This window comes from Polypterus senegalus, chromosome 8 (genome assembly GCF_016835505.1).
Source record: "Polypterus senegalus isolate Bchr_013 chromosome 8, ASM1683550v1, whole genome shotgun sequence".
Taxonomy (NCBI): Eukaryota; Metazoa; Chordata; class Cladistia; order Polypteriformes; family Polypteridae; genus Polypterus; species Polypterus senegalus.
In genome coordinates, this window is record NC_053161.1 from 58,509,916 (window position 1) to 58,536,193 (window position 26,278).

Genomic DNA, 26,278 nt, shown 5'->3' on the forward strand with positions numbered 1-26,278 from the left:
TGGTTTGCCTACCCATCAGCTTCAGGATTTGGGTTTAATTCAGGGCCTGTGTCTATATGGAGCTGGTAGATGTTGTTAGATTAAATGAAAAGTTGGCTCAGTGTGTGTGTGTGTGTGTGTGTGTATGGGAATTCAGTATGCTCTATAACAAATCAATATTCCATCAATGGTTCATTGTTTGAACATGGTCACCAGGCTGCTAGGATATGGTGTCAAACCTGTACCAGAATACACAGGTCCAGAAAACAAATGTACTGTATACACTTATGGGGTAAAAAGAAATAAGTTAAAATTCATGCTAATTAGTATTTCTTCCGCCCACCTAATTTACTTGCCTGGTTCTCTTAATCTACTGCTTTACGTGATTATCATTTGGTAGTAGAGTGGTTAGCACAGTTGCTCCCCATGTTGAGAGGCCCTGCGGTGAATTGAATTGGACTTCCATTAACCTTAAATTAGATTAAGTAGATCTGAGAATGTTATGTTATGATCGTTTCAAATTGATTGTTCCTTGAGAAGAGAAAATTGTCAAGGGGTTAAGATGCACTTTCGCCTTCATATTTAATTGTTAAAAGATTCTACAGTAGATGAACTGGGAAATAAAATGAAAAGGAAAAAAATAAGAAATTGGAGAATTTTTAATAGATCCATTTAATGTTATAAGCACCTTTTATATTTTCACTTTTTCTTTTTGTTTTTTTAGACTTTCCGCCCTGCCTCCATGCTGATTGAAAGGTCTTCTGATTTTGGGCATACTTGGCAGGTGTACCGCTATTTTGCATATGACTGTGAATCATCCTTTCCAAGTGTTTCTCATGGACCTATGAAGAAAGTAGATGATATCATCTGTGACTCACGCTATTCGGACATTGAGCCATCTACAGAAGGAGAGGTCTGTTAGATTGCAAGATCTGGCAAACAATATTTTTAGAATTATAACTGTATCAGGGAGAAGATATAACTTGTTGTTACTGTATGTGCATGCAATAGTACTAAATGATGTGCTTTTTGAAAAAATTGGTCCTGTAGTGAGTTGCTCAAGTGTCTTGAAGGCAAAAAATGGTAATAAAATAACATGCTATGAATTCAAAAAATTAACTGATCTTTCTTTCTAAATGGGTGCATTTACTAAAGAATGAGACCATTCAAAAGTGTCAAGCATTTTTTTTAAGTACTTGTTGTGACTTTTCAGATCATTGGGCATTTTTACATTTATAGTCTACAATTTGTTATTTTATCTCTAGGTCATCTATCGAGTGCTTGATCCCGCATTTAGAATTGAAGATCCCTATAGTCCCAGAATTCAGAGTAAGTTTATTTTCCTCTTTTTGTTTTTTTGTTACATTTATTTGATAATCATATGTATTGGTTTTCAGGGACATTTTTATGCCTTCTCAAAAGAGGTGCAATTAAAGAACTCATTTTGAAATATTACAGAATTTAAACCAAAGATATTAATGTAATATCTGTGATAATCTGGGAGGCACAATAACACAGTGATTAGCATTGTTACGTCACACCTGAAGGGAACAGGGCTTAAATCCTACCGTCTTTGTGTCAGCAACATGTTGATTAATTGATAGTGTTTTCTTTTGTTCTAATGTATTATTCATTTTTGTTTGCATATTTTATTGTTATTACAGTGACATCATCACATCAGTATTATGTGTAATTGTTTTCTTATGAGTGCTGCTATTTTGTTTGTTTGAGTATTGCCATTTTAGACTTGTTGTTCACTATGATGCTACATTGTTCCTAGGCATGTGCTGCAGATATCATGTGATCCATCACATCACAGTGGCCATGATATAAAGCATGGCAGAAACCATTTCATGTTATTTGAACTTTCCTTGCTAAAAGAAAACCCTTCCAACAGACCAACACTTGAGCAATTAGCACAATACATTTAGGGAAAATTCTGGTTTGACTTTTTATTACGACTTTGGTTTTGTCATAAAAAGATATTTAAATAATTTGTGAACGATTTAATAAATCTCAGTGAAAAAAGTTTCCATTCAATTGTTTTGTTTTACCTTAAAGAAAGACCTGCTTTGTTGTCAGCCACTTGCTTAAAATAAAATAGTTCACAGGACAATCTATACATCCTAGTTGAACATTACACATTATCTGTATCTTTTTCAGATTTTTTGACATACTCTGGTTTTCTCAGATATGCACAGGTATATAGTGTGTATGTATACATACACACACACATAGATCTATATATCTATATACCTATCTATATATATCATTCTATCTATCTATCTATCTATCTATCTATCTATCTATCTATCTATCTATCTATCTATCTATCTATATACAGAGTATTTTATTGTGCAAAATACCTTTTAACAGATCTTTTGTTACCCAGATCAATCACTGTCCCAGTCGCAATTCCTTTTTCCTTTATCTTTTCTCCCCTTCCACTCTCCTGCAGCGAGCATTGTCCACAAACTCCCTACTGTGAATCTCTCTGCGAGGTGAAACAGCTGCTTTTCATCCTGAACCTGGAAACACTTCCAAGTCAGGCGGTACCTCTCAGTAAGGAGAGAGACTGCCTCTAGCAGCCCCCCTTAGCGTGCCCCCAAAAGGGCTGCCTACCAAAGCTAAAACCCATGCTGTCCCGTGGGTGTCCAAACTGGTAGACTCCCCCAGTCCATCTCCTATTTTACATTCACGACCACGATACACATCCACCTACATTGTCCTTCGAGAGGCTGGATAAGGAATCATCCTTCATCCTCCATCCTGGTTGGGACATACAGTGTATCCACTACCCGTTTTCTTAAAAGCAATTTTTTTCAAGACTGGGGGCTCCGCCCCCTGTTCGCTTTGCTCGCCCACCCCCATGTTTGGTTTACCGGATATACAATACAATACAATTTATTTTTTGTATAGCTCAAAATCACACAAGAAGAGCCGCAATGGGCTTTAACAGGCCCTGCCTCCTGACAGCCCCCCAGCCTTGACCCTCTAAGAAGACCAGAAAAAACTCCCCCAAAAAAATCCTTGTAGGGAAAAAATCGAAGAAACCTTGGGAAAGGCAGTTCAAAGAGAGACTCCTTTCCAGGTAGGTTGGGTGTGCAGTGGGTGTCAAAAAGAAGGGGCTCAATAAAATACAGTACAATACACAGAACAGAATAAATCCTCAATACACTATAAAAATAAAAATTCTAGAAGTATGGAGTAGAATTTCACATGAGATGATATCACATAATATGATTTGGATTTGTTTTAACTCCTGGAGACTTCATTCATCAAGCTGCCTCCCCTATTTCGTCTCACGGTTCTTTTATTTGTCTTTCGTGATCTTAACATGAAGATCACGTATCATCTCCTAGTCATTCATTCCACAGGATTTTTTTTAATAATAGAGAGATTAGGTTACATGTAATGCAAATCTTGTTGTTCTTGATGTTCTAAGAAACATATATGTCTAATTCTGTTTATTGCATTTTAATTACTTACCTTTGTCATTTTTTTAAAGACATGCTAAAAATCACAAACTTGAGGATTGTGTTCAAGAAGCTGCATACCTTGGGTGATAACTTACTAGACTCCAGGATCGAAATTAAGGAAAAGTACTATTATGCAATCTATGACATGGTTGTTCGAGGTAACTGCTTCTGCTATGGACACGCCAGTGAATGCGCTCCTGTTGATGGAAATGAAGTTCTTGTGGAAGGAATGGTAAGTCAACAGTAAGGACATTTGAAACCTCAGGCAAAGTTTATACTAATGTCTCCAGTCTGGATTAAGAGGAAGACTGGTGTCTGGAGTTCTCAAGTCAACCAATCTCTTAATTACTGGGTGACTCCTACTTTTAATTGATCTTCTCGCTTGAGTGGACTTTTTGTTGTCCAAACTATGCACTCTCTCTGACAGATCAAACTTAAATTATATTGTGAAATTCAACAAAGCATAGCATTGTTGTTGTGACCTTGAGTGCATTTGCTCCTTAACTTGCTTATTAACATTTTACGCTTGTTTCTTTTTAAAGGCAGGCAATTTTACAAACAACAAACTCTTCTGTGAGCAGCCATGAATGAGCTATTCGTTAATAGGAAACATTATTAGGTGCACCCAAGTTTGACCACTGTGACAGTAATACAGAAAGAAAGCACTTGGCAAGCTCTTCAAGGAGAAAGGCCACTGTTTTGCAAAATTAAATTCTTTTTCACTACATTAATAACTAAGATTGCAGCATTATTTTAAATTATGTAGGTGTAGGTATGAAAAAATGTAAATGTCATCCAAACAAATTAGCTATTTGTTGTTTCTGGTAGAAGCCAAGAAAACCAATAGCTATTGTTTCTAGCAAATAAGCACCAATAAAACAATCAGAGCAACTAGCCTGGGTTGAGCTGTTATAAACAGTTACACATATTGAAAGTTATGCACCCTCCCACTTGAATTTGGACTACAGTCTCATGGTTTATAATAATAATAATAAAAAAAATTACAGTATGATTTCAAGAGGCAGATACAGCAGGTAAACAGTAGTCAGAAGAAATGTGTTCTACTGTGTAAAAACTGTTACTGCAGCCTAGGAAGTCACCATGCCAGATTTACGCTTGCAGACATCAGACTTTCACTAATTAAAGTGAAAGAACATTATGGGATAACCCTTAACTCATTCATATCCCGTAGGCACGTGAAAATATCACAAACGTAGAATGTACAGGATACGTATGAGATGAGGGTTATTCCATAATTTTTTTTCATTGCGCAGTTCAGAGCTTCCGTAGTTGTTGAACTGGCACTTGGCCCAAAATAATTCAATGCACTTCATACGAACAACAAATGTAAAAGCGGATTTCACACAAATGCTTATAGTGCACTCATTTTAGAGACTGCAGATCTTGCATTTGTGCCATGAAAACGACCATATCCACTAGACCCATTATACGTTATCATGCTGTGGATTATAAGGGTGTTTTAGCACATGCATGGCACGTGCGCATTTGATGTCATTGTGGCCATCTTTAAAATACGGAGATGGGGATTATTTAGTACATTGAAAAAAAACTTGCCAGCACAAGAAGGCTAGCTTCTTAAATAATGTATTTTTTTCTTAGGTTTCCTCCGATTTTGATTCTGGTCACTGATGAACAGTTATTTGAATGGTGAGGTAGGATCTGAATGGTGAAGTAGGAGGATAGATAGATAGATAGATAGATAGATAGATAGATAGATAGATAGATAGATAGATAGATAGATAGATAGATAGATAGATAGATAGATAGATAGATAGATAGATAGATAGATAGATGGTAAGTGATGGTCAAGGAAAATTTCATAAAAGATTCATACAAATTAATTTTATTTCAGTATACTTTAGTATTGTATATTTTAGTGTCTGCAAAGTCATTATTATTTTAAGTTACTGTTTACATTTTTAGTTTTTAGTTAATTTTAGAAATAAGAATTTTTGCTCTTCTTACTGTTTAGGATACCTTTGCCTGTTTTTACTTACTGTTAGCACATATTGTTTTAATAATGTATCTCTTGAATATTATGATTTGGCCTTCCTTAAAATAAAGATTTATACACCAGATTATTCAACCAAATCCACTTACAGTATTACAGATGTTCCTTGCAGTTAATGCTACTTCATTTCCTGATGGTGTGTACCCGCAATCAAGGGACAGGGTTTCTACCCTACAGGAAGTGATTCGGTCACATCCGGATTTAAGGATTGCACTGATAAAAATGTTATGCTTTAACTGGCTTTTACCTGCAGTGGGCTGGCACCCTGCCTTGCACCCTGAGCTGGCTGGGATTGGCTCCAGCAGACCCCCTTGACCCCATGTTAGGATATAGCGGGTTGGACAATGACTGACAGACTGAACTGGCTTTAATATTTATTGAAATATTTCTATGTTTAATTTAATGACATGACAAAACAGAAATAACATTTCCTTGCTTTAGTTGGGCTTTAGCTCACTGTAATTCCAGTGTATTTTGCTTTTGAATAACTCTGTGAGTACCTGCTTGCTGGCAGTGTAAATATAAATTGTAGGAAATTACTTTTGAGTATTCATGCATTCCAGTATTATATCTTGATTTAATTTCACTATGCTTTAGTAATTAATATTTACACTGCAGTTACACAGTATATACTCCGATACTAAGGACAGAAACACTAAAGTATGAGTAATGACCAATAGTTAATAATGCTTAATTGACTGGAAATTTCCACTCTATGTTTTCAAATTTGTGTGTTTCCTTTTTAGAACTTTAGGTAGCTGAAGCCTATTACAGCAGCAATGGTCCAAGCTGGCATAGGATTCAAGCTGTATAGGATGTCAGACCAGTACAGGGCACATAAATGAATAAAAAACAATGCTATTTAAAATTCAAAGTTTAACTAGTAAAGTACTGTATTATGACTTTGGGATCCTGAAGGAAAGCACAGGGAGTATAGGGAGATTGTGCAAACTCCACAAGGAAGACATACCAACAGTGTTTAGATACACTTATACTGTATATGCATACGTTTTTCAAAATTAAATATACCAAAAACTGCAATTAACTATAACAAAGTTTAATAAATTACAAACACAGTGAAAATAAGACTGATCTGGCACATACTGAATACTAATGTTTCTATATAGTCACAAAAATACACACATCTTATTCAAAGTTTTTTATCAAGCCTAAATATGTTTGGTTTAAGTAAATAGTGCAAGCATACTCAGTGGTCACAAAAACATAACTGCTTTCCTCTGATTTTCTAAAACATGGTCAATATGTATTGCCTCAATGATAAATACTATAAAGAACTCAAACCCCTTTTGAGTCACATTTCTTGGATCATTCATCTTCTTGCGTATATCATGTAATGTAACCAGCTGGACAACAGCTGTGCACATAAATGTTTGCATTGTGTGTATATACAGAATTTAAAAATTTGACATATGCAGTTATTTAAGAATTTTAACAAGCATTTAATGTCTTAGATTTTTGAGCCAGGCTGGATTGGGGTGGTGGTATTTGTTCCATCTGATTTTTGTTAACTGACTAAAAATTTAATTGAATCCAGCTGAAACGATTCAAGCTATTTCCTGTCTTTCGAGAGTATAAATGTTTGCTTCAAGTTCAAACTCTGAGTAACTAGCTTAAACCTTGGCAGCTGCAGTGGCTCTCTTTCCCACTGACACATTGAAACAGACCCATGAAATATTGAAGTAAGCATTTTCCCACACATTTATTATCTTTGTGGTTAAGCCTAAAAAAATAAAGTCATGTATCCCCTGTTTATGTCTTTTAACTTAAATATTACATACTCCATCCACCTATTTTTTTAAACTGTTTTATCAATTGTTCGATCCTGGAAGCTTCAGATGCAAGACAGCAAAGTAGCTAAAATAAAATGATGTAATAAAATGGAAGGACACGGGAAAATGAAGACAGGATACAAATAATAAGGAAAAATAATAAACTTGTAACCCTCGGACCTTTAGTATATTATATTAGGGCATTATTCTGTCTGCCTGGTAGAGTGATTGACCCACTTCAGGTACAGTGCATCCGGAAAGTATTCACAGCGCATCACTTTTTCCACATTTTGTTATGTTACTGCCTTATTCCAAAATGGATTAAATACATTTTTTTCCTCAGAATTCTATACACAACACCCCATAATGACAACGTGAAAAAAGTTTACTTGAGATTTTTGCAAATTTATTAAAAATAAAAAAATTGAGAAATCACATGTACATAAGTATTCACAGCCTTTGCTCAATACTTTGTCGATGCACCTTTGGCAGCAATTACAGCCTCAAGTCTTTTTGAATATGATGCCACAAGCTTGGCACACCTATCCTTGGCCAGTTTCGCCCATTCCTCTTTGCAGCACCTCTCAAGCTCCATCAGGTTGGATGGGAAGCATCGGTGCACAGCCATTTTAAGATCTCTCCAGAGATGTTCAATCAGATTCAAGTCTGGGCTCTGGATGGGCCACTCAAGGACATTTACAGAGTTGCCCTGAAGCCACTCCTTTGATATCCTGGCTGTGTGCTTAGGGTCGTTGTCCTGCTGAAAGATGAACCGTCGCCCCAGTCTGAGGTCAAGAGCGCTCTGGAGCAGGTTTTCATCCAGGATGTCTCTGTACATTGCTGCAGTCATCTTTCCCTTTATCCTGACTAGTCTCCCAGTTCCGGCCGCTGAAAAACATCCCCACAGCATGATGCTGCCACCACCATGCTTTACTGTAGGGATGGTATTGGCCTGGTGATGAGCAGTGCCTGGTTTCCTCCAAACATGATGCCTGGCATTCACACCAAAGAGTTCAATCTTTGTCTCATCAGAGCAGATTTTCTTTCTCATGGTCTGAGAGTCCTTCAGGTGCCTTTTGGCAAACTCCAGGCGGGCTGCCATGTGCCTTTTACTAAGGAGTGGCTTCTGTCTGGCCACTCTACCACACAGGCCTGATTGGTGGATTGCTGCAGAGATGGTTGTCCTTCTGGAAGGTTCTCCTCTATCCACAGAGGACCTCTGGAGCTCTGACAGAGTGACCATCGGGTTTTTGGTCACCTCCCTGACTAAGGCCCTTCTCCCCCGATCGCTCAGTTTAGATGGCCGGCCAGCTCTAGGAAGAGTCCTGGTGGTTTCGAACTTCTTCCACTTACAGATGATGGAGGCCACTGTGCTCATTGGGACCTTCAAAGCAGCAGAAATATTTCTGTAACCTTCCCCAGATTTGTGCCTCGAGACAATCCTGTCTCGGAGGTCTACAGACAATTCCTTTGACTTCATGCTTGGTTTGTGCTCTGACATGAACTGTCAACTGTGGGACCTTATATAGACAGGTGTGTGCCTTTCCAAATCATGTCCAATCAACTGAATTTACCACAGGTGGACTCCAATTAAGCTGCAGAAACATCTCAAGGATGATCAGGGGAAACAGGATGCACCTGAGCTCAATTTTGAGCTTCATGGCAAAGGCTGTGAATACTTATGTACATGTGCTTTCTCAATTTTCTTATTTTAATAAATTTGCAAAAATCTCAAGTAAACTTTTTCCACGTTGTCACTATGGAGTGTTGTGTGTAGAATTCTGAGGAAAAAATTAATTTAATCCATTTTGGAATAAGGCTGTAACATAGGAAAATGTGGAAAAAGTGATGTGCTGTGAATACTTTCCGGATGCACTATATCTCGTACTTCTCTAACCCTGCTTGTTCCTTGGGTTATCCAGTAACATCTAATATCCCCAGGTGTCCTGCAATTGCCCAGACACCTAGGCATCATAATGGAAAGCAGGAAGCTATGTGCTAGGTAAGTATCCCTAATGCCACCTAATGGCATATGAGTTTCAAGGCACACTTCCCATCTTCCTCCTGTGTTGTGGAGTTACGCTGGTGCTCCACAAGTTATTATCTCTGGGATCATATACCCAATATGAGCTTTGTTGTGCTGTATATTGGTGATGATATACAGTATTATCATTGGTAAAGACATGGTGTTCTGGGCAACTTATACCCCAACCCCTGTCCTATGCTATGGCCCTGTTATTCCATTCTAACATGGTGCTGCCTTGTATGTTATTTATTTTAATTTCTTTTTAACTAGTGTAATTAGATTTACTATTTCTTATGATATTATAGGTATGTTATTCTTTCAGTTTCCTTCAATTTTTGTAAAATATATATTGAAGAGCCAACTTATAATATAATTTAAATAGTGTGATTTGAAATTTAACTGGATGTGTATCATACTTTTAGGTGCATGGTCATTGCATGTGCAGGCACCACACCAAAGGTTTAAACTGTGAACTTTGTGACGATTTCTATCATGATCTTCCCTGGAGGCCAGCTGAGGGACGGAATAGTAATGCGTGCAAAAGTAAGCTTACTTACGTCAGAGAACATGAAGAAGGTTTTAACATGAGAAGAAAAAAACTGCATAAGTGTAATATTTTCTCTTTTTGTGCCCCTAATCCAGAGTGTAACTGTAATGAACATTCGAACAGATGTCACTTTGATATGGCTGTGTATATGTCAACGGGGAATGTCAGTGGGGGTGTATGTGATGATTGCCAGCACAACACCATGGGTCATAACTGCGAACAATGCAAACCATTCTTTTTCCGGCATACAGAGAGAAATCTCCGTGACCCCAACATCTGTGAGCGTAAGTTCATCCTGTTATCACTTTAAATATAAGATATGAGACAATGAATTGACGTTTATATTAGCCCCTTAATTATTGTAAAACTGTACTGATGATTTTCAGAAACTTTGACAATGGATACCACCTGCATCTTTAAGTGTTATCTTAAAGAACAGAGGGTATTTCAAGGCCCAAGGTCCTTTTATTAGCTAAAGAAGACTAATAATTCAATTAAAAGCTATTCATCCAAGTAGTCTAGACTAATAGTTAAGGCGGCTGACTTGAACCAGTGAGTAGCTGAATTTCTCATTATGTGACGTGATTAGGTTATATATCTGCTGAGTGTGTTCTATAACTTTAAAAAGATAGGCCCCAGCAATATATTAGTAGTTTGAATACATCATATTTATGCATGTCTCAAGCAAGCAGTTGCTCATTGGAGTCTCTTTCTCATTTCTTTGCAGCGTGTGACTGTGACCCTCTTGGCTCTCTGAATGGTGGAATTTGTGATCGTCACACTGATTTCACAACTGGCCTTATTGCTGGACAGTGCCGTTGTAAACCAAATGTTGAGGGGGAGCGTTGTGACAGGTGTAAAGAGGGTTACTATGACTTGAGTGATGACCCATTAGGATGTCAACGTAAGTCAATATTCTTTTTTTACCAGCAATGTGCTTTTGAATTAAAATTATGTGAACATCATCTCTGTCGACATTATTTTTTTTCCCTACAACATGTTATAGAAATGGAAATATAGCTACTATGTATAATAATTGCATGTGTGTGTCCACCAATTTTTTGATCACACTTTCTTAACAACAGCATTGCAGGTAACCCATGTCAGTAGCATCAAACACCAGGTAGGAACCAAAGCTGAATTAGATACTTGGAAATCATTTTACAGGGTGCATTCACACAAAAAGTCACTTATACTGGATTGATATAGGGTATGTTGTTTTTATGTAATCGTTTTTGTGTATGTTTAAGTGTTATTAAATTCCTTGAATCAATGAAAACAAAAAAGCGCAAATTCAGAGTTACCAGTTATGCAGGAATACATAAGTGGGTTACCTGAATTAAAAACACATGACTCATTGCACTGTGTACACATTGTTCTACTTCACTTTATGCTAGGGGAATGTGCAAAATTAGCATACAAGTGCCAGTAATAGGCAATATGCCTTCCTTAATATTTTATAACATGTATACCTGTTTTGGTATATGAATTGGTTTGTGTATAGTTTATACTGTATATAGAATGCACTATAAATAATATTTGTGAGTATCTATGTGATGTGTATAACATAATTCAGTTCAGGGTCATTGGGGCTAGAGTCCATTTCAGCAATATTTGGTAAGAAAATCATACAGCGCACCAGTCCACTGCAAGGCCAGCTCAGGTACAAAAGATTAATTTGGATTTGCCAGTTGACCAAACCAAGATGTCTTTTAGGATGTGAGAGGAAAAACAGAGTACCAAGAAAAGAGTAAATGTCTGTGTGCAAATTCCACATCAATAACAACTAGGCACAGGATTCAAACCAGATTCAAACTGCATGGATTATACATCTATGTTAAATACTCTCTCAGCATGCCAACCAGCTGGTTTGAACATGCTGGGTAAGTATGTACAGATGGAAAATAAAATCAAAATGGATAAAATAAATTGGATGGAATTAAACAAATGATTAAAATGGAAGAGAATATAATTTTTTTACCACCTTTGTATGTCGATGAAAGGTGAAGTGTGAAAATTAAATTATGTGCTTTTTTAGGTTTAGAATCTATTAAGAATATTTGCATTTTCATGTGAGTTATGACAGTTAATGAACCAATATGTACTGTACATGCAAACTAATCTATATATTTAATATTCTGATTATTCTAGCTAACCCCAAGGTTTTGCCCATCCCAATATATAATTGTTTAATTACAGTTACTTGGATCTTTAAGTTTTAAGTATTTGAGTTATCATTTAAAATAATCAGATCATATGAGCTAAATAAATTTGTGTTGCCTGTCTAATTTTGCCTGCTGTCTTCTTAGCTGGAATTATCAACAGGTTTTAATCAAATTCATTCAGAACTAACACTTGATCAGTATCTTGGCAGTTAAAAAAGGACACTTAGTAACATGCTGGCAACATTTCTTTGAAAATACTTGCAGCTGCGAATGGGCATTACTAACTTTTCTACTGTTTTCAGTATTAAAGAGTCCTGAGTTTACATGCGCAAAAAAGGAAATTCCACGCAAAAACTTCCAAACATCTGTGAATGTGTATGTAACCTTTCAACCATGCATAACAACACATAAGGGAAGGCTAATTCCATATTTGACACAATAAAAATGTCTGAAACAAGACACATTGGTTGTTCTGCCTTCAACAGGCATAACATTTATACTTTGCAAACAACATGTCAACTTTGTAAAGTTTTTCATTATATCGCATCATGCGACATACTATGGTTTTTTCTTACTGAAAGCAAAAAAGTATATCGCATGAAATACTGTAATTTTAATGCATGTTACCTTTTTGGAATTACTGAAGCTATGTCACATAGCGCAATTTCTAAATGTGGGGTATGTCAGATTTGCCAGCTGCTGCTGTCGATCTCTTTATTGGACCATGTCAATTTAAATGACTGAAAATCACAGCCCATGTCTACTTTACTGAAAGGGCAATGTTTTTCCAATGCACTCGTGCTTACCCTTTTTAATGACAGCCAATAGCATGCAGTCTGACAGAGCCGGCGCTGTGCAAAGGGTTAAGAGTTGCGGCGAGTTCGGCAGCAATCTCTGGCCTTGTTATTCTTTTTTCCATTTTGTCATGGTACGTAAAACACAATACATCAGACAGACAAGTTCCTATTCTGTTTGTGAGATCCAAAGACCCCCACATTCCTTATTCCTTGTCTCTGCCTTCAATGCATTGTACTGTACTTTTGTATGAGCATTCATTGGTTGCCAGCTGTCATGCACAGAGAGCCCACCCCAATGACAAAAGAGAAAAGTAAACATGTTTAATATATCAGAGCTAATCATAGGCTAGCTGGACTGAGTCACATAGCCACTGACTACCTCTGACTTGCTAAGATTATGTAAATGAAGGCTACAACTGAAGATTGGTGGAAAAGTTGTCTAATGTGACATAGACTTTAACTACTGCATAATGCTCACTGTGCTATTTTGTTTAAGAAGCCTTCTGCCATTTAACAAGTCAAAGATAGGCACTCTAGTAAAGCAGTAAGCTTTTTTGATAATTCTGAATGAACAACATGTGAAAACCTGATTCACTGTAAATAATTTACCGATCCTGTGTAGCAAGTGTTCTGTCTCAAGGCATTAAATAAGTTCATGTTACTATTTCCTTGAGTGATTTCTGAATTAATTTTTAACAACTAATAAGAAATATTAACAGCTAATAATAAATGGTTAGCACTGCTGCAGTCTCGGTGCTCCAGATACTTAGTACTAGATCCAAATCCCAGCCCCAGTCAATGTATATTAACTTTAAACATTCTCATTGTGTTTACTTCGGGTACTTTTGTTTTTCTCCCATACCCCAAAAACATAAGTCTTAGACACTGAATGTATCCAGTATGAATGGCTCTGTGTGTGTGAATGTGCCTTATAACTAATGTTGCTGGGTCTTCCCCAATGAACCTGACTTGAATTAGCACACATCCAAAAGCAGATGGATAGAAACAGAATGCATAATATGATCATCTGGATGAATAAATTGATATTAAATCATATAAAAACAGTTCATAAATTGGTAGTTTCTTTACCACATTTTTGGGCCTTTTTTTCAGCTTGTACTTGTAATCCCCTGGGAACTCACCCTGGAGGAAATCCTTGCAGCGCAGACACCGGAGACTGTTATTGTAAAAGTCATGTGACAGGGAAGAATTGTGATCAGTGTGTAGTAAGTAAACCTTTAAGACTAACAGTAAATGTTACCGCTTGGTGGAAGATGAAAAATACTTTCAGTGTGAGCCTTAAAACTGCATATATGGATATACTGTTTTTGTAAACACACTTTAAATGTTCATTTAACATTGGTGATTTAGGATTGAATTTGTTTTGCTTTTTTGTGTAAATATGCATTACATTTTATTTAATCTAGATTTTAAAATGAACAGATTGATGGGCTTCTAAATAAAAAAAAACAGCCTCAGGTAGTAAAATTTATATCCAGCTTCCATTCTACTGGAGTGTATCTGCATTCATTCATGTGTATTTTGCTCCCAAAGTTAATGATGTGTGCTCCGCATGCTTGAAACCATAGGTTACCCTTTAATTTTTATGTGAATACTAATTGCCTATTACTTAACAGCCTGAACATTGGGGACTAAGCAATGATCTGGAAGGATGCAGACCTTGTGACTGTGACCTGGGTGGTGCCTTCAATAATGAGTAAGGTCAAGTTAATTTTATAGTATTGTTTAATGCAAGTATAAGATTTTATAGCAGGGCATGATTATTTGAGGGTATTTGTGCATTTATTTGCTAAAATGTCTTTATAAAGTGAGCAATCAGAAGAGTAATTATATTCCAGCACTTTTTATAATAAGTGTTTCTGATCTGAGGTTGAATACTTTTCCTGTATTCATGGCAAACAATTCAAGTCTGTGCTGTTTGGTTAAGTGACCTTTCTGGATGTGCACTTTATGACCAACTGTGTTAGCCTGAGGCAAAGTTATTTTCTTGGAAGGCTGGAGTCCTTCTTCCCTGTGATTATGAATGGGACAAGCTCTTTTGGGGGAAATATGGCTGTGCATTGGCTTGCATTGCTGCCTCAAAGAATCAGCATCCCGGGTTTAAATCCCATACCTGGATGTTTGTCGTGGTACCAGTTGTACATTGTCCTAATGTCTGCATTGAGTTTCCTGTGGTATTCCGGATTTCCTACAACATCCATCCATCCATTATCTAACCCACTATATCCTTACTACAGGGTCACGGGGCTCTGCTGGAGCCAATCCAAGCCAACACAGGGTGCAAGGCAGGAAACAAACCCCGGCAGGGCGCCAGCCCACCTCAGGGCGTTCCTGCAACATCCTCAAAAAATGTTTATTTGTTTGTTTGAATATTCAGAATCAGCCAAGTATATGTGTGTGTGTGTGCGTGCGTGTGGGCCCTATCATGGATTGGCACTCAATACAGATTTCAGTCCCAGTGTTTGCTTTGATTGTGGATCCATTCTTTTAATTTGATCACATGTAGTTAAGTCACAGCATTGTTTTTCTCTAGCTAGCTCCTGGCCTGGAAACCAAAAATAAAAACCTTTCAGAAGTTTTCTCACAACATCGTGACTCCTGTACGCCGCTGTAAACCCTTGCATGGTCAAATTGAGGCTCTTAGTCTATTATGTACATGCATTTTTCTGTATACTCCTGGTGACATTTTCTATTGCAAACACCCAAACAGGATTCTGGCTAGAACAATGCTAGACAAGAGCTCACATACCTCTTCAACACTTGAAGCTTATATTAAATTATGTATAAACACTTATGCTGAGTTACAAATCAGCTAGCTTTGCTAGAACATTAGAAAACATTATCAAAGGAATATTATTTTATCAAATCAACAGTATATCTTGCAAAGTATTTAAATAATTTCTTATACTTTCCAATATGATATACAGCAACTAAGGGATACACAGACACCCAGGTAACGTGTTATCTGTCCTTATCCCAGAACCAGAAACAGTGTAGCTTGTTATCCATTCATTCCCAGGGATGGTGTGGTTGACTCCCTCTTTACTTACCTCTTGGGGCCTGCAATTTTTTAAGTGCGCCTGTGTCAGTTACGCCACTTCAGGCTTTATGCAAAGCAACAAGGCCAGACAGCTTTGCTTGTTTCAACTGCAGTACACCCTCACAATCCTGAATTGGATTATGCTAGTTTAAGAATGTTCTGTTCTGTTCAAATAAATACAGATTGTAGTTCTTTTTTAGCGCAACAAATTGGTTAGCTCTATACCCATTGATATAGGTTCTGCACATCATCACATTTTACTTATTTGAGAACATCTGAATTCTAGGCTGCAACATCAGGAGGATCAGATGTTTAGATTTATAGATTGCTTACTTTAAAACTGGGAAGGAATATTTAATGGAAAAATATTTTTACTCTTTGAAGCAAAGTGCAAAGAAGGACTAATTTAAAACTACTACTACTATCATATTTTTTGAGAAAAGTGTTCTCTTATTGCAAAATATTCATTGTGACAGTATTGTTTTTATGCATTATTTGGATTCTTTAAGCTTTTACAAGCTGCTAAATAACATTAGCCAAGGATGTCAGATATTTATAAAATGGGCAGTTTACATACTTTAGAAAAGCTTTAATTATATAGCATTTTTACTACAGTGAAGCCCTTCCCAATAACATTAATAACTGTACAATTTTTTGCATAATACTTTACAAATACAGCTCAGGAAGGATGAGTGTCACCCAGTTAGTCAGAGATTAGAATTCAACTGGTACTCTCTTGAACCATAAAATCTGTCAAATGCTTGAGCATTCTTTCTGTATTTATCATTAAATAGTAGGATTGTCCAAATCTAGTAAACATGTACAGTAATAAAATTGAAATTACATTTGTATAAAAAAAGCTGATCACAATTAACATGAATACTAGTGTATGTAGTGAGATGGATGGCGAGGCAAAATGACTATTTAACTAGGCTCTAAATTATAAGGTGCAAGGTAAGTCTGTGACTGTAAACATATTTGTAAACTGCTTGTACAATGTACCTATAGTCATATGCCCCAGAATACCATTTGCTATAGAAAGGTACTATTAAATAAAGTTTGCACGTTAATTTCATTCCCTCCTTCATCAAATATCAGATATGTCTCATTAGAGGACTACAGTGTAATATACTTATTTGAGTTCATACATTCAGTTTAGGGTGGTACAGTGATTAGCTTCCGAGTCCTGATTTCAAATCACACCCTGGACACTGTCTGTGTGGAAAGTGCATTTTCTGCATTGCATAATCATGGGTGTTTTCCTGTAGCCCATTCACAAGTTAAGGCAACTACAAATTGTCTCTTGTAACTTGTGGTCCATCTTGGATAGTTCCAATCTTGGGCCCAACAAAAAGGGAATAGCTTTGGAATAAGAAACAGAAGTTTAACTGTATTGATTATTTATGTCAGTGAATCAGCCATTGATATATTTTAGAGTGAGACTAAACTGAATAGAGGAACTGCTCTAGGTACTTCTTCTGGATGCATTAGCCATGTTAAAGTATCTGAACACTTATATATTCCTTTTCAGTTGTTCACCAGATTCTGGACAGTGCGAGTGTCGAGATCACATGTTTGGAAGGCAATGCAATGATGTTGAATCTGGCTTTTACTTTATTGCCCTTGACCATTATACGTATGAAGCAGAAGAAGCCAACTTTGGTCCAGTGAGTTACTAAATACATTGAACTTTAAAAGGCTTTTCCTCTCATGTGAATAATTCAGTAACTTGCTGGCACTGTGCTTCTAGGGACTAAGCATAGTTCAGAGACCCTACCCACAAGACCGCTTACCAACTTGGACAGGACCTGGATTTGCATATGTACCAGAGGGAGGCTACTTGGAGTTTTATATTAATAATATTCCTTACTCAATGGAGTACGATATTTTGATTCGCTATGAACCACAGGTAAGCATTGGCTAAATCTGTCTATTTTGACTTGACAACAGTAACTTTCCTTTGTGTTGTATTAGCAGAAAAACATACAGATGGCTTAAGATAAAGGAAACAAAATTGCTGGTATTCCATCTTTGCTATTCTACCCACTCCTTCCCCATGCAAGATGAGAATTTAAACCAGAAACAGCCGGTCACCCACTCATCTCAGTTGATAAATGGCCCTTAACACTAAAAGCTTTCCCTGTATTTATCCTTGGAATATGTCATTCTCATAGATTTTCTGTAATAATACTAATGCGGCCAGATGTTGTAATCACCCTAAAAATCTTGTGCTGAATAATGCCAATTTACTTGCCACCAGTTACCAGAGACATGGGAAGAAGCCGTGATAACTGTAGTCCGCCCAGGCATCATTTCTACTAGCAGCAGATGTGGAAACACAATGCCTGATGATGACAGACAAGTTGTGTCTTTACCTCCAGGCTCCAGGTTTGTCAAATTGTTGGCGTATATATGAAAGAAAAAATAATAATAATAATAAAAAGCCAGGTGTTCAACAAAGCTCTTCTGGGTGTTTTGTTTCTTCTTTCAGATATGTAGTGTTGCCAAGGCCTGTATGCTTCGAACAAGGACTGAATTATACTGTCCGCTTGGAATTGCCACTGTATTCTTCTTCAAATGATGGCCAGTCTCCTTACATGCTGATAGATTCTGTAAGTTTATGCTAAATAGTTCTAGCTTAAAGAATGGATTTGGTTTTTTTTTTATTTAAAATTCAAACATTTTCTGAGTGAAAATATGCATGCCATATGCAGTATGTATGCATGTATAATTTAATGTTGTACAATATATTATGATGGGTGTACTAGTCGACTGCAAGCATGAAAAGGGGACAGAGAACATGGCTCCTAATAGAAGTGACAGGGAATTGTGTTTCAGTAGTTTCATTCTGGGGCCGGTAATCTGAAAGGCAACTGTCAACATTTTCCCAGGATGCTAGTGTAAGGAAGTTGGGTATTTGAATAAAACTGAAAGGTTTATAGGTACATGGAAGCTAGGGTTCAGCTAGGGGAGAGGAGTTAGCACAGTCTCTCAGTACTGATATGGGTTTCCCCTGAATTGTTCAGATTTTTTCCATTTCCCAAAGACATTAACGTTAGATTGAGTGGAACATACAACAAAGGCCCATGAGTGATTGTAGGTGTATTCTGTAACAGACTGGTGTCCTGTCCAGGAATAGCCAGTAAAGTAAATTTGATTGCGGTCTACTCAGTTTCTCCAGAACCATTAATATGATTATGCAGTACTTTAAATTTGTAGTTTTTTAGGAATTTTAGATTTTTTCCCCTCTTCTTAGTTTTTTGAATGCTTTTCCGTGTTTTGTTCTTGTCATCACATGTTGTTTTATGATTTATCTCCTGAATATTATGCTTTTAACCTTAGTTAATATAAAGCTTTGATTTGCCATGCCTATTTACTATGTCATGCAAACAGATCCGCTTATTATAGGTGTGTCATGCAGTTAATGCTGTTTTATTTGCGGGTGGTCAAGTGAGTGGGATTCTACCAGACAGCAGAAAGTTGTCCTGGCATGTCCTGACTTGTGAATTGCACTGATAAACGTTATGCTTTGACTGGCTTTAGCATCTATTAAAATATTTTGCTACATTTAGATTAATGACATGACAAAACATCAATAAAAACATTTCCTTGCTTCGATCAGACTTTACAGTAGCTCGCTGTAATTCCAGAATATTTTGTATTTGAGAAACTCTGTGAGTGCTTGTTTTCTGGCAGTGTAAATATAAATTGCAGCAAAATATGTTCGAGTATTGATGCTTTCCAGTACTATATCTTGATTAAATTTCACTTTGCTGTAATAATAAATATCTACATTGCAGTTACACAATAAATACCAAGTAATTCGACCAAATAATTCTAAAACACTTGTTTAAACTGTCTGAATGAATATTAAAATTGAATTTTATTTCCTTTTTTGGGGCCTGCAATGGACTGTTGGCTCTTTATTGCCCTGCCGCTAGTGCTGTCAGGTTGGACCTCACAACCCTGAAGCTGGTTTGAAAATGTGATGGATGTCACATTTTTTCATATCTTTTTCATAGAAAAACAGGATTATTTGCTAAATGATATATTTTTTTGTGCTTTCTATGTCTAGTTATTCATTTGTACCCATCATATTGTATTATAATATTTACACAAAAGAAAAAAAACAGAATAGAGGGCTAGCAAGTCTCTATAAAATACCAGTCTATCACAGGGTGCACTCAAAAATCCCCAACTTTCCCAGGGGCAACTTTGGACTCACCAGTTACAGTAACACACAACTTTGGGGATGTGGGAGTAAAACCAGAGAATATTCCACACCGAAACAGGGAGAATAGATGAACTCTACACAGACAGTGATTGGGTGCAGGATTGAAACACAAAACACTGGATTCCACTGTGCCATCATGGTACTATTAAAAATAATAATTATTATTATCATAATAATATTGCAGACACTTGAACTTAAAGGAAAAGTAATGCAAAGGAATTCTTACATCATTTTTGGCATTTTTCACACAACGTGCATCCACTCTACATCTAAATTCATATTTACAATTTTGGCTGAACAAGTAGAAAACAAGCAAAATATAGATTTAAATACAGAAAGAGAGTATAATGGTGTGGATCTGTATTTAGCACACATAATTTAAAACATGTAAATGATTGAATTTTCAACTTTGTATTAATATTATGAAGAACTAGTGCAGACATCTTCCTGCATTAAATTCTGTTTATAGTTAAACCTATGGTCTTCCAGTTTAAGTGTAAAGCCCAGCATAACATTACATCAATACGTCATTTTAAAAAAGAAATTACAAAATGCGCAGAACATTTCTACTTAATAGGTTAATAGGTACTTACTTGTAGCTTTCCAAGCATTGTCATTATTGTTCCCTTTTGCTGAATTCCCCATTCAATACTATGGAGAAAATACCTGTAGAAAGAGAGAGTTGGTATCCTAGTGTTGAATCTTTTCTGTAAACACAAGTTGTGGTTGAGTTAATTGGAGAAAGAAATTCAAGATATGATTAGGACTTCTGGCTTGTTTTTGACTACAATATTGCCTGTTGGTATCTGTCCACTCCTGGTTAATTTCTATCAATTAAAACTAACCCCTGAAACACTACCTCTCTAACTGGTGTTTATACAAAGCAGAGTAGGGTAATGAGAGTATTACCTTCTCTTTGAAATCAAAGTTAGACAAATGAATCTGTTTTCTTATATCTTTTTCTTTTGCAGCTTGTCCTCATGCCTCACTGTAAAACTTTGGAAATATTTACTGGTAATGGTGGTGGTGTTGTCACAAACAGTGCTTGGGATACCTTCCAGAGATATCGCTGTCTAGAGAACAGCCAGAGTGTGGTAAAAACCCAAATGACTGACATCTGTAAAAAGATCATCTTTAGTATTTCCGCCCTTCTCCATGAGGGTGCATTATGTAAGTATATTAGTGCCTGGCACTTCACACTAAGTGACATTGGCTAGCTGATTTTGATATACTTCCTTTCCAGTACTGTGTGCACATTTATGCAACACTCTGTGTTTATTTTGTTAAAGTTTTCTTTTGGACATTTTTACTTTACTCGCATGTTTTATTATATCGTAATCTTTTGCGCAAACGATTTAGTGAATTACAGTAAAATCTTATATTTTTTTGTCTAGCATTCTGTGTTTTGATATTAGACAGTGTACTGCTCAGCCCTAACGCTTCCAGGCCCCAGTCTTAGGTTATTGGTAGAGTATACAGCAAGTTTCAGTACTTCATCATTTTCTTTGTTTTTTTTCTTCTTCTTTTTCATAATGAGTGCATTTCTATCTCTAATATATTTCTTTGGTTCTGAAATGTAATGGCAAATGCAATATGATAATCCTTAAAAAACATTTTTGCTTGTTTTCCTAAAGTTCACAGTGTTGCATGTTAGTTATTAGAAAGTAACTGAGAATGGTCTTCTGTCTTGTTTCTTGACAAGTACATAGCAAATATTCAATTTACAAACTTCTGCTTTTCTCTTTAGCATGTGAGTGTGATCCTCAAGGTTCTGTTAGTGCACTGTGCAATCCAAATGGTGGCCAGTGCCAGTGTCGACCAAACGTGGTGGGAAGAAATTGTGACAAGTGTGCCCCAGCTACCTATCTTTTCGGGCCTTCTGGTTGCAGACGTAAGTATAATCTTGATCAATTAGATTATGTTCAGAGCACTGAACCAGTATCATATAATGATACAATTATTATATTGAAGCTAAATCAATAAAATTCAAATTCAGTTTTTTTTTTAGTAAGCATCTTATGAGAAAAGAATAGATGTTCATCCCAAGTGTTAAAATTTATATTACTATCATCTTATTGTCTCTCTCAAGCCTAATGTTGATTCTCAAAAAAAAAAAAGATAAGAAATGCTTTAATATGAGTGCACAATTCAAACCACCCCATCACTTCAGGTTATAGTAACATAGTATTTCTAAAATGTAATTGAGATTAGTGCTAACTAAAGCTTTCTTAGCGCATTCTATGTAATCTAATTAAATAAGTAAAAAAGTAAGCTTTTATCTGGACTTTCACCAGTGCTGTTATAATTTTCCTTTAATGTAGAGACCAAAATAACCCCAGATTTTACACAATTTTTTATATTTTTGAATACTTATTTTTTGTTTTTCCTCATATTTTGTTAGGCTGAAAGGTTCCCATCTTCTAGGGTTTCAAGATAGTCAAGCCATCATGAGGTCACTGGGATGATCTCTGTGTGTGTGAACTTTGTACAATAGGTCTATAAACACCCGCATTTTTTTCAATAAAATCAGGAGAAACTGTCAGCTTTTCTGATCCTTATTAGCAAGATGCCAATTACCTCCTCTTTTCATCCTCTGTTACCATTTTGCTTTATTGGTCTGTAAATTTCACACATTCATTTTACACAGTAGTTATTTTTTGGGGTTCCCATTCTTTCGTTTTTTTGTCCATGATTTTATTTATTTATTTTCTTCCACTACAGTGGTGTTATTTGCGTCCTCTTTCAGAGCAGTTTAGCTTAGTTTGGTACTCACAACAGACCTTGCAGAGTCGTATGACTAAAGCAGTGCTTCTCAAATAGTGGGACGTGCCCCCCGGGGGGGCGTGTGGCTCCGTCAAGGGGGGCGCGTTTGACCTCGGGGAACATGCTTTTTTATACTTGTACTTGTACTTATAACAATTTTATAGACAAATGATACTATTTATAGTCGTGCGGGGGGCGCAAGATGTTTTCTTCTTCCTAGGGGGGGCATGACAGAAAATAATTGAGAAGCACTGGACTAAAGTAAGTCTTTGTAATCTGTTCAAAAATGTCTCTGCAGTAGTTTCCTTTTTTCATCCAAGCTCTAGAATATGCTGGGGATTATTAACACTAAGACAACTTTTCTTTAAGTATACCCCACTGAGTGGGATTTGTAACTCAACATTCTCCCTGCCCCTTTTAAGTGGTAATGTGCACTTTCTTACTGCAGACATTGACAAGTCAGTTACTACTCTCAAATCTTTTTCATAAGGCTGCAGCTTCAAAACATGCCCAAAAAGAATAAATTAATTCTGTTACAATTGTTCAATATATCAGGTTTTTTTTTTTTGGATTGGATATTTTGCTAAACTAATGTAGTGTCATGTACACATCAATAGGTCACCATCATAACTGTCATATTGAGAATTGGTTGGTGGTGTGTTGTATCTCTCCTTACTGTTTTGGCAAAGTAAATAGTTGTTAAAAATGGCAATTTATTTTGCCTTTTGCACATCTCAGCTCCTTGATTTATTTTGTTTCTTGTAGTTCAAAAGATGAATGACTTTTGACTGAAATTGCACCTCATTTTTGTTACTTGCTGACTACTGAAAATGACCCTACCTCTCTGACCACTTTTTTTAGAAGTCTTGGGGAAAAAAAAGAAAAAGAAGAAAAATTCTTCTCTTTGCTCACCTTCACTCTTTCCCTTAAAGTTTTAGGTTTTGAGTGTTATACAACCCATCTTTGATTGTACATTAATTTACAACAAACCTCTTTTGAAACATATAACATCAAGTCTACCTACATAAGGATCTTGATTATTTCTATAAATTGACACATTTCCTGATAAAATCTTGCCAAGTAAAAAACTAAATAACCCAAGGAAGTCATGGTAGAAAATAATTGTCTTTGTATCCGTAATATGATCTGCAGCTCTCAAACTGTACCATGTGTGGCCTGGCAATTTGTTCATTTCATGTGAATTATGGCTAAGTAATTCAAAACTTCATTAAAACTAAAGCCCATATAAACTATGATTCTTCCAGAACTGCATGAGCTCAGCCTGGTTTAATTTTAATTTCTTTCTTCCCAAATGAAGCTTGTGAATGCAATTCCCAAGGTTCTATTAACCCTTTTTGCCACCATGAAACGGGACAGTGCCAATGCATTGAAGGAGCCTATGGTCGTCAGTGTGAAAGATGCCTACCAGGATACTGGGGTTTTCCTAACTGCCAACCCTGTAATTGTAATGGGCATACAGACCACTGTGATCCTCACACTGGGGCATGTATTGGCTGTAGGGATCATACAACTGGCCATCACTGCCAAAGGTGAGTAAGAATTTCAATCATCATTAACCTATATTTTCAAATGTTTGACAACTTAATTTTATAAAAAATACAATTCACCTAATATTATTACCAAAAAGTGACTTTTAGGAAAGTGAAGCCTAATTGGTTTAACTACAAATAAAAAAATTCTGTCTAACAGGTGTTTGAATGGTTACTATGGTGATCCAGTTCTTGGTTCTGGGGATCACTGTCGGCCCTGCCTATGTCCAGATGGCCCTCACAGTGGACGTCAGTTTGCTAACGACTGCTACCAGAACACAGAGTCTGAACAGGTGGTCTGCGCCTGTAACCCAGGGTACACAGGTAATGCTTTAGCAACTAACATTTGAATATGTTGGTTTTTAAGCTTCTGACTTTCATGCTTTAACAAATGGCATATACATAGTGAGTCAAAATTATGTTAACACTAATGGTACTGCTATGTATATACTTATATACAATTTTTTGGGCGATTTATGTGCCAAATATGGTACATGTGTTGAACATGATGGCGAACAGGTTGAGACAGTCAACTTTACATTTTCACTAATCTTACATTAATACACAATAAACTGATTATGTTATATAATACAGTCTAATTACCTTGCATTGGAATGGCATTCTGTCCAGGAATTGTAATAAAACATGATATGATTTGGTTTTTAATAGCCTTGACCTAAAAAAGCAGGAATAAATATGTGGACAATTTATAAATACTAGCCAACCCGTGGTGTACCATACGCCGCATAATAAGGCCGGATTTTTAAGCACAGGGAGAAAATTAACATTTGAAAAATCAGTAATGTAATAAATCAGCAAGAAAAGCAACATTGTAGCAATGCACGGAACGAACCAACACAGAATCGTCCGTGACTGAAAACTGGCGGACCGCCATCGTTCATGTGCCCACCTCCAACTCGTCACTTGAGTCGTTGTCATCTTTGAACAGTCCAGATGCACCTGTGACTCACGTAGAATTTCCTTGTTCCTGCAGGAGTATCTAAGAAGACGCATGTTTGTCGTGGATGCGAATTGCTGTATGTAGCATGTAAAACAGTTTGCTATGATGCCTCCCATTGTGTGTCGTAACTGAAAACTCGGTTTTTAAAGACTGCTTACTTCGTTGTGTTTTAACCTCAGTTGTAAAGGATTGGTTTAAGGATCCCATGGGATACCCCTCGCAAACCTTTTACACGCTGCATATGGCGATTCACCTCCATGAACAGTCAACGTAGCTCAGAGGTGCCAGGAGTTGGTGGGCGTGGCTCCTTCCTGCGTGCGCCATAGGTGTCTTACTTGTCGGTGGGTCAGTGAATCCACACCCCTTCCGGCATGCTTTCCATGGTTGTCTTGCCTTAGTGAATTATATATATATAGATACTGTATAATGCAAAGTTAACCGACTCACTCACTCACTCACTCACTCATAAACAAAAACACTATTTCCTGTTTAGATAAAAAAATGAAATTTGGTAGGATTATACATCTAGAGCAGTAGGCATCCACTAAGACAGACTATATAAACATTTTGTAAATTATTTAAAATAGCAACATCTCTCTCTATTATAAAAAAAAATCTTGGAAGGAGACGAAATGTGATTACCTCAGAGACACTTTTACGTCCCGCGAGATGACAAGACACATTTCTTGTAGAGAGAAAGAAATGATATTCACTCACAGGCAGTTATACGTTGCACTGTCACAATGTAATTCCAAACACAGAATCAAAATTTAATACCGATATTGATAAAAAGGTATGTGTGGACCTAGGTGATATGACAGAAGTGCGCCTCGTGAAATGCAGATCAAGTGGCAAGCAGCTGATCGAGCAAAGAGGAGTTAAAAAAACTGAAGT

The 26,278-nt window shown here is 36.6% G+C and overlaps 1 protein-coding gene across 1 annotated transcript in view; it reads left to right on the forward strand.

The window, feature by feature from the left end:
* lamb1a (laminin, beta 1a) overlaps positions 1-26,278 on the forward strand; it is an 85,140-nt gene that overhangs the window by 22,775 nt on the left and 36,087 nt on the right. Inside the window, exons 5-20 of the mRNA XM_039761119.1 lie at positions 704-892; positions 1,245-1,308; positions 3,488-3,690; positions 9,729-9,849; positions 9,949-10,137; positions 10,581-10,757; positions 13,929-14,041; positions 14,453-14,532; positions 17,408-17,543; positions 17,627-17,785; positions 18,137-18,264; positions 18,368-18,488; positions 21,082-21,280; positions 21,858-22,001; positions 24,192-24,423; positions 24,584-24,747. Of these exons, the coding sequence (XP_039617053.1) occupies positions 704-892; positions 1,245-1,308; positions 3,488-3,690; positions 9,729-9,849; positions 9,949-10,137; positions 10,581-10,757; positions 13,929-14,041; positions 14,453-14,532; positions 17,408-17,543; positions 17,627-17,785; positions 18,137-18,264; positions 18,368-18,488; positions 21,082-21,280; positions 21,858-22,001; positions 24,192-24,423; positions 24,584-24,747 (2,419 nt within the window). The remainder of the gene's footprint in view (positions 1-703; positions 893-1,244; positions 1,309-3,487; positions 3,691-9,728; positions 9,850-9,948; positions 10,138-10,580; positions 10,758-13,928; positions 14,042-14,452; positions 14,533-17,407; positions 17,544-17,626; positions 17,786-18,136; positions 18,265-18,367; positions 18,489-21,081; positions 21,281-21,857; positions 22,002-24,191; positions 24,424-24,583; positions 24,748-26,278) is intronic.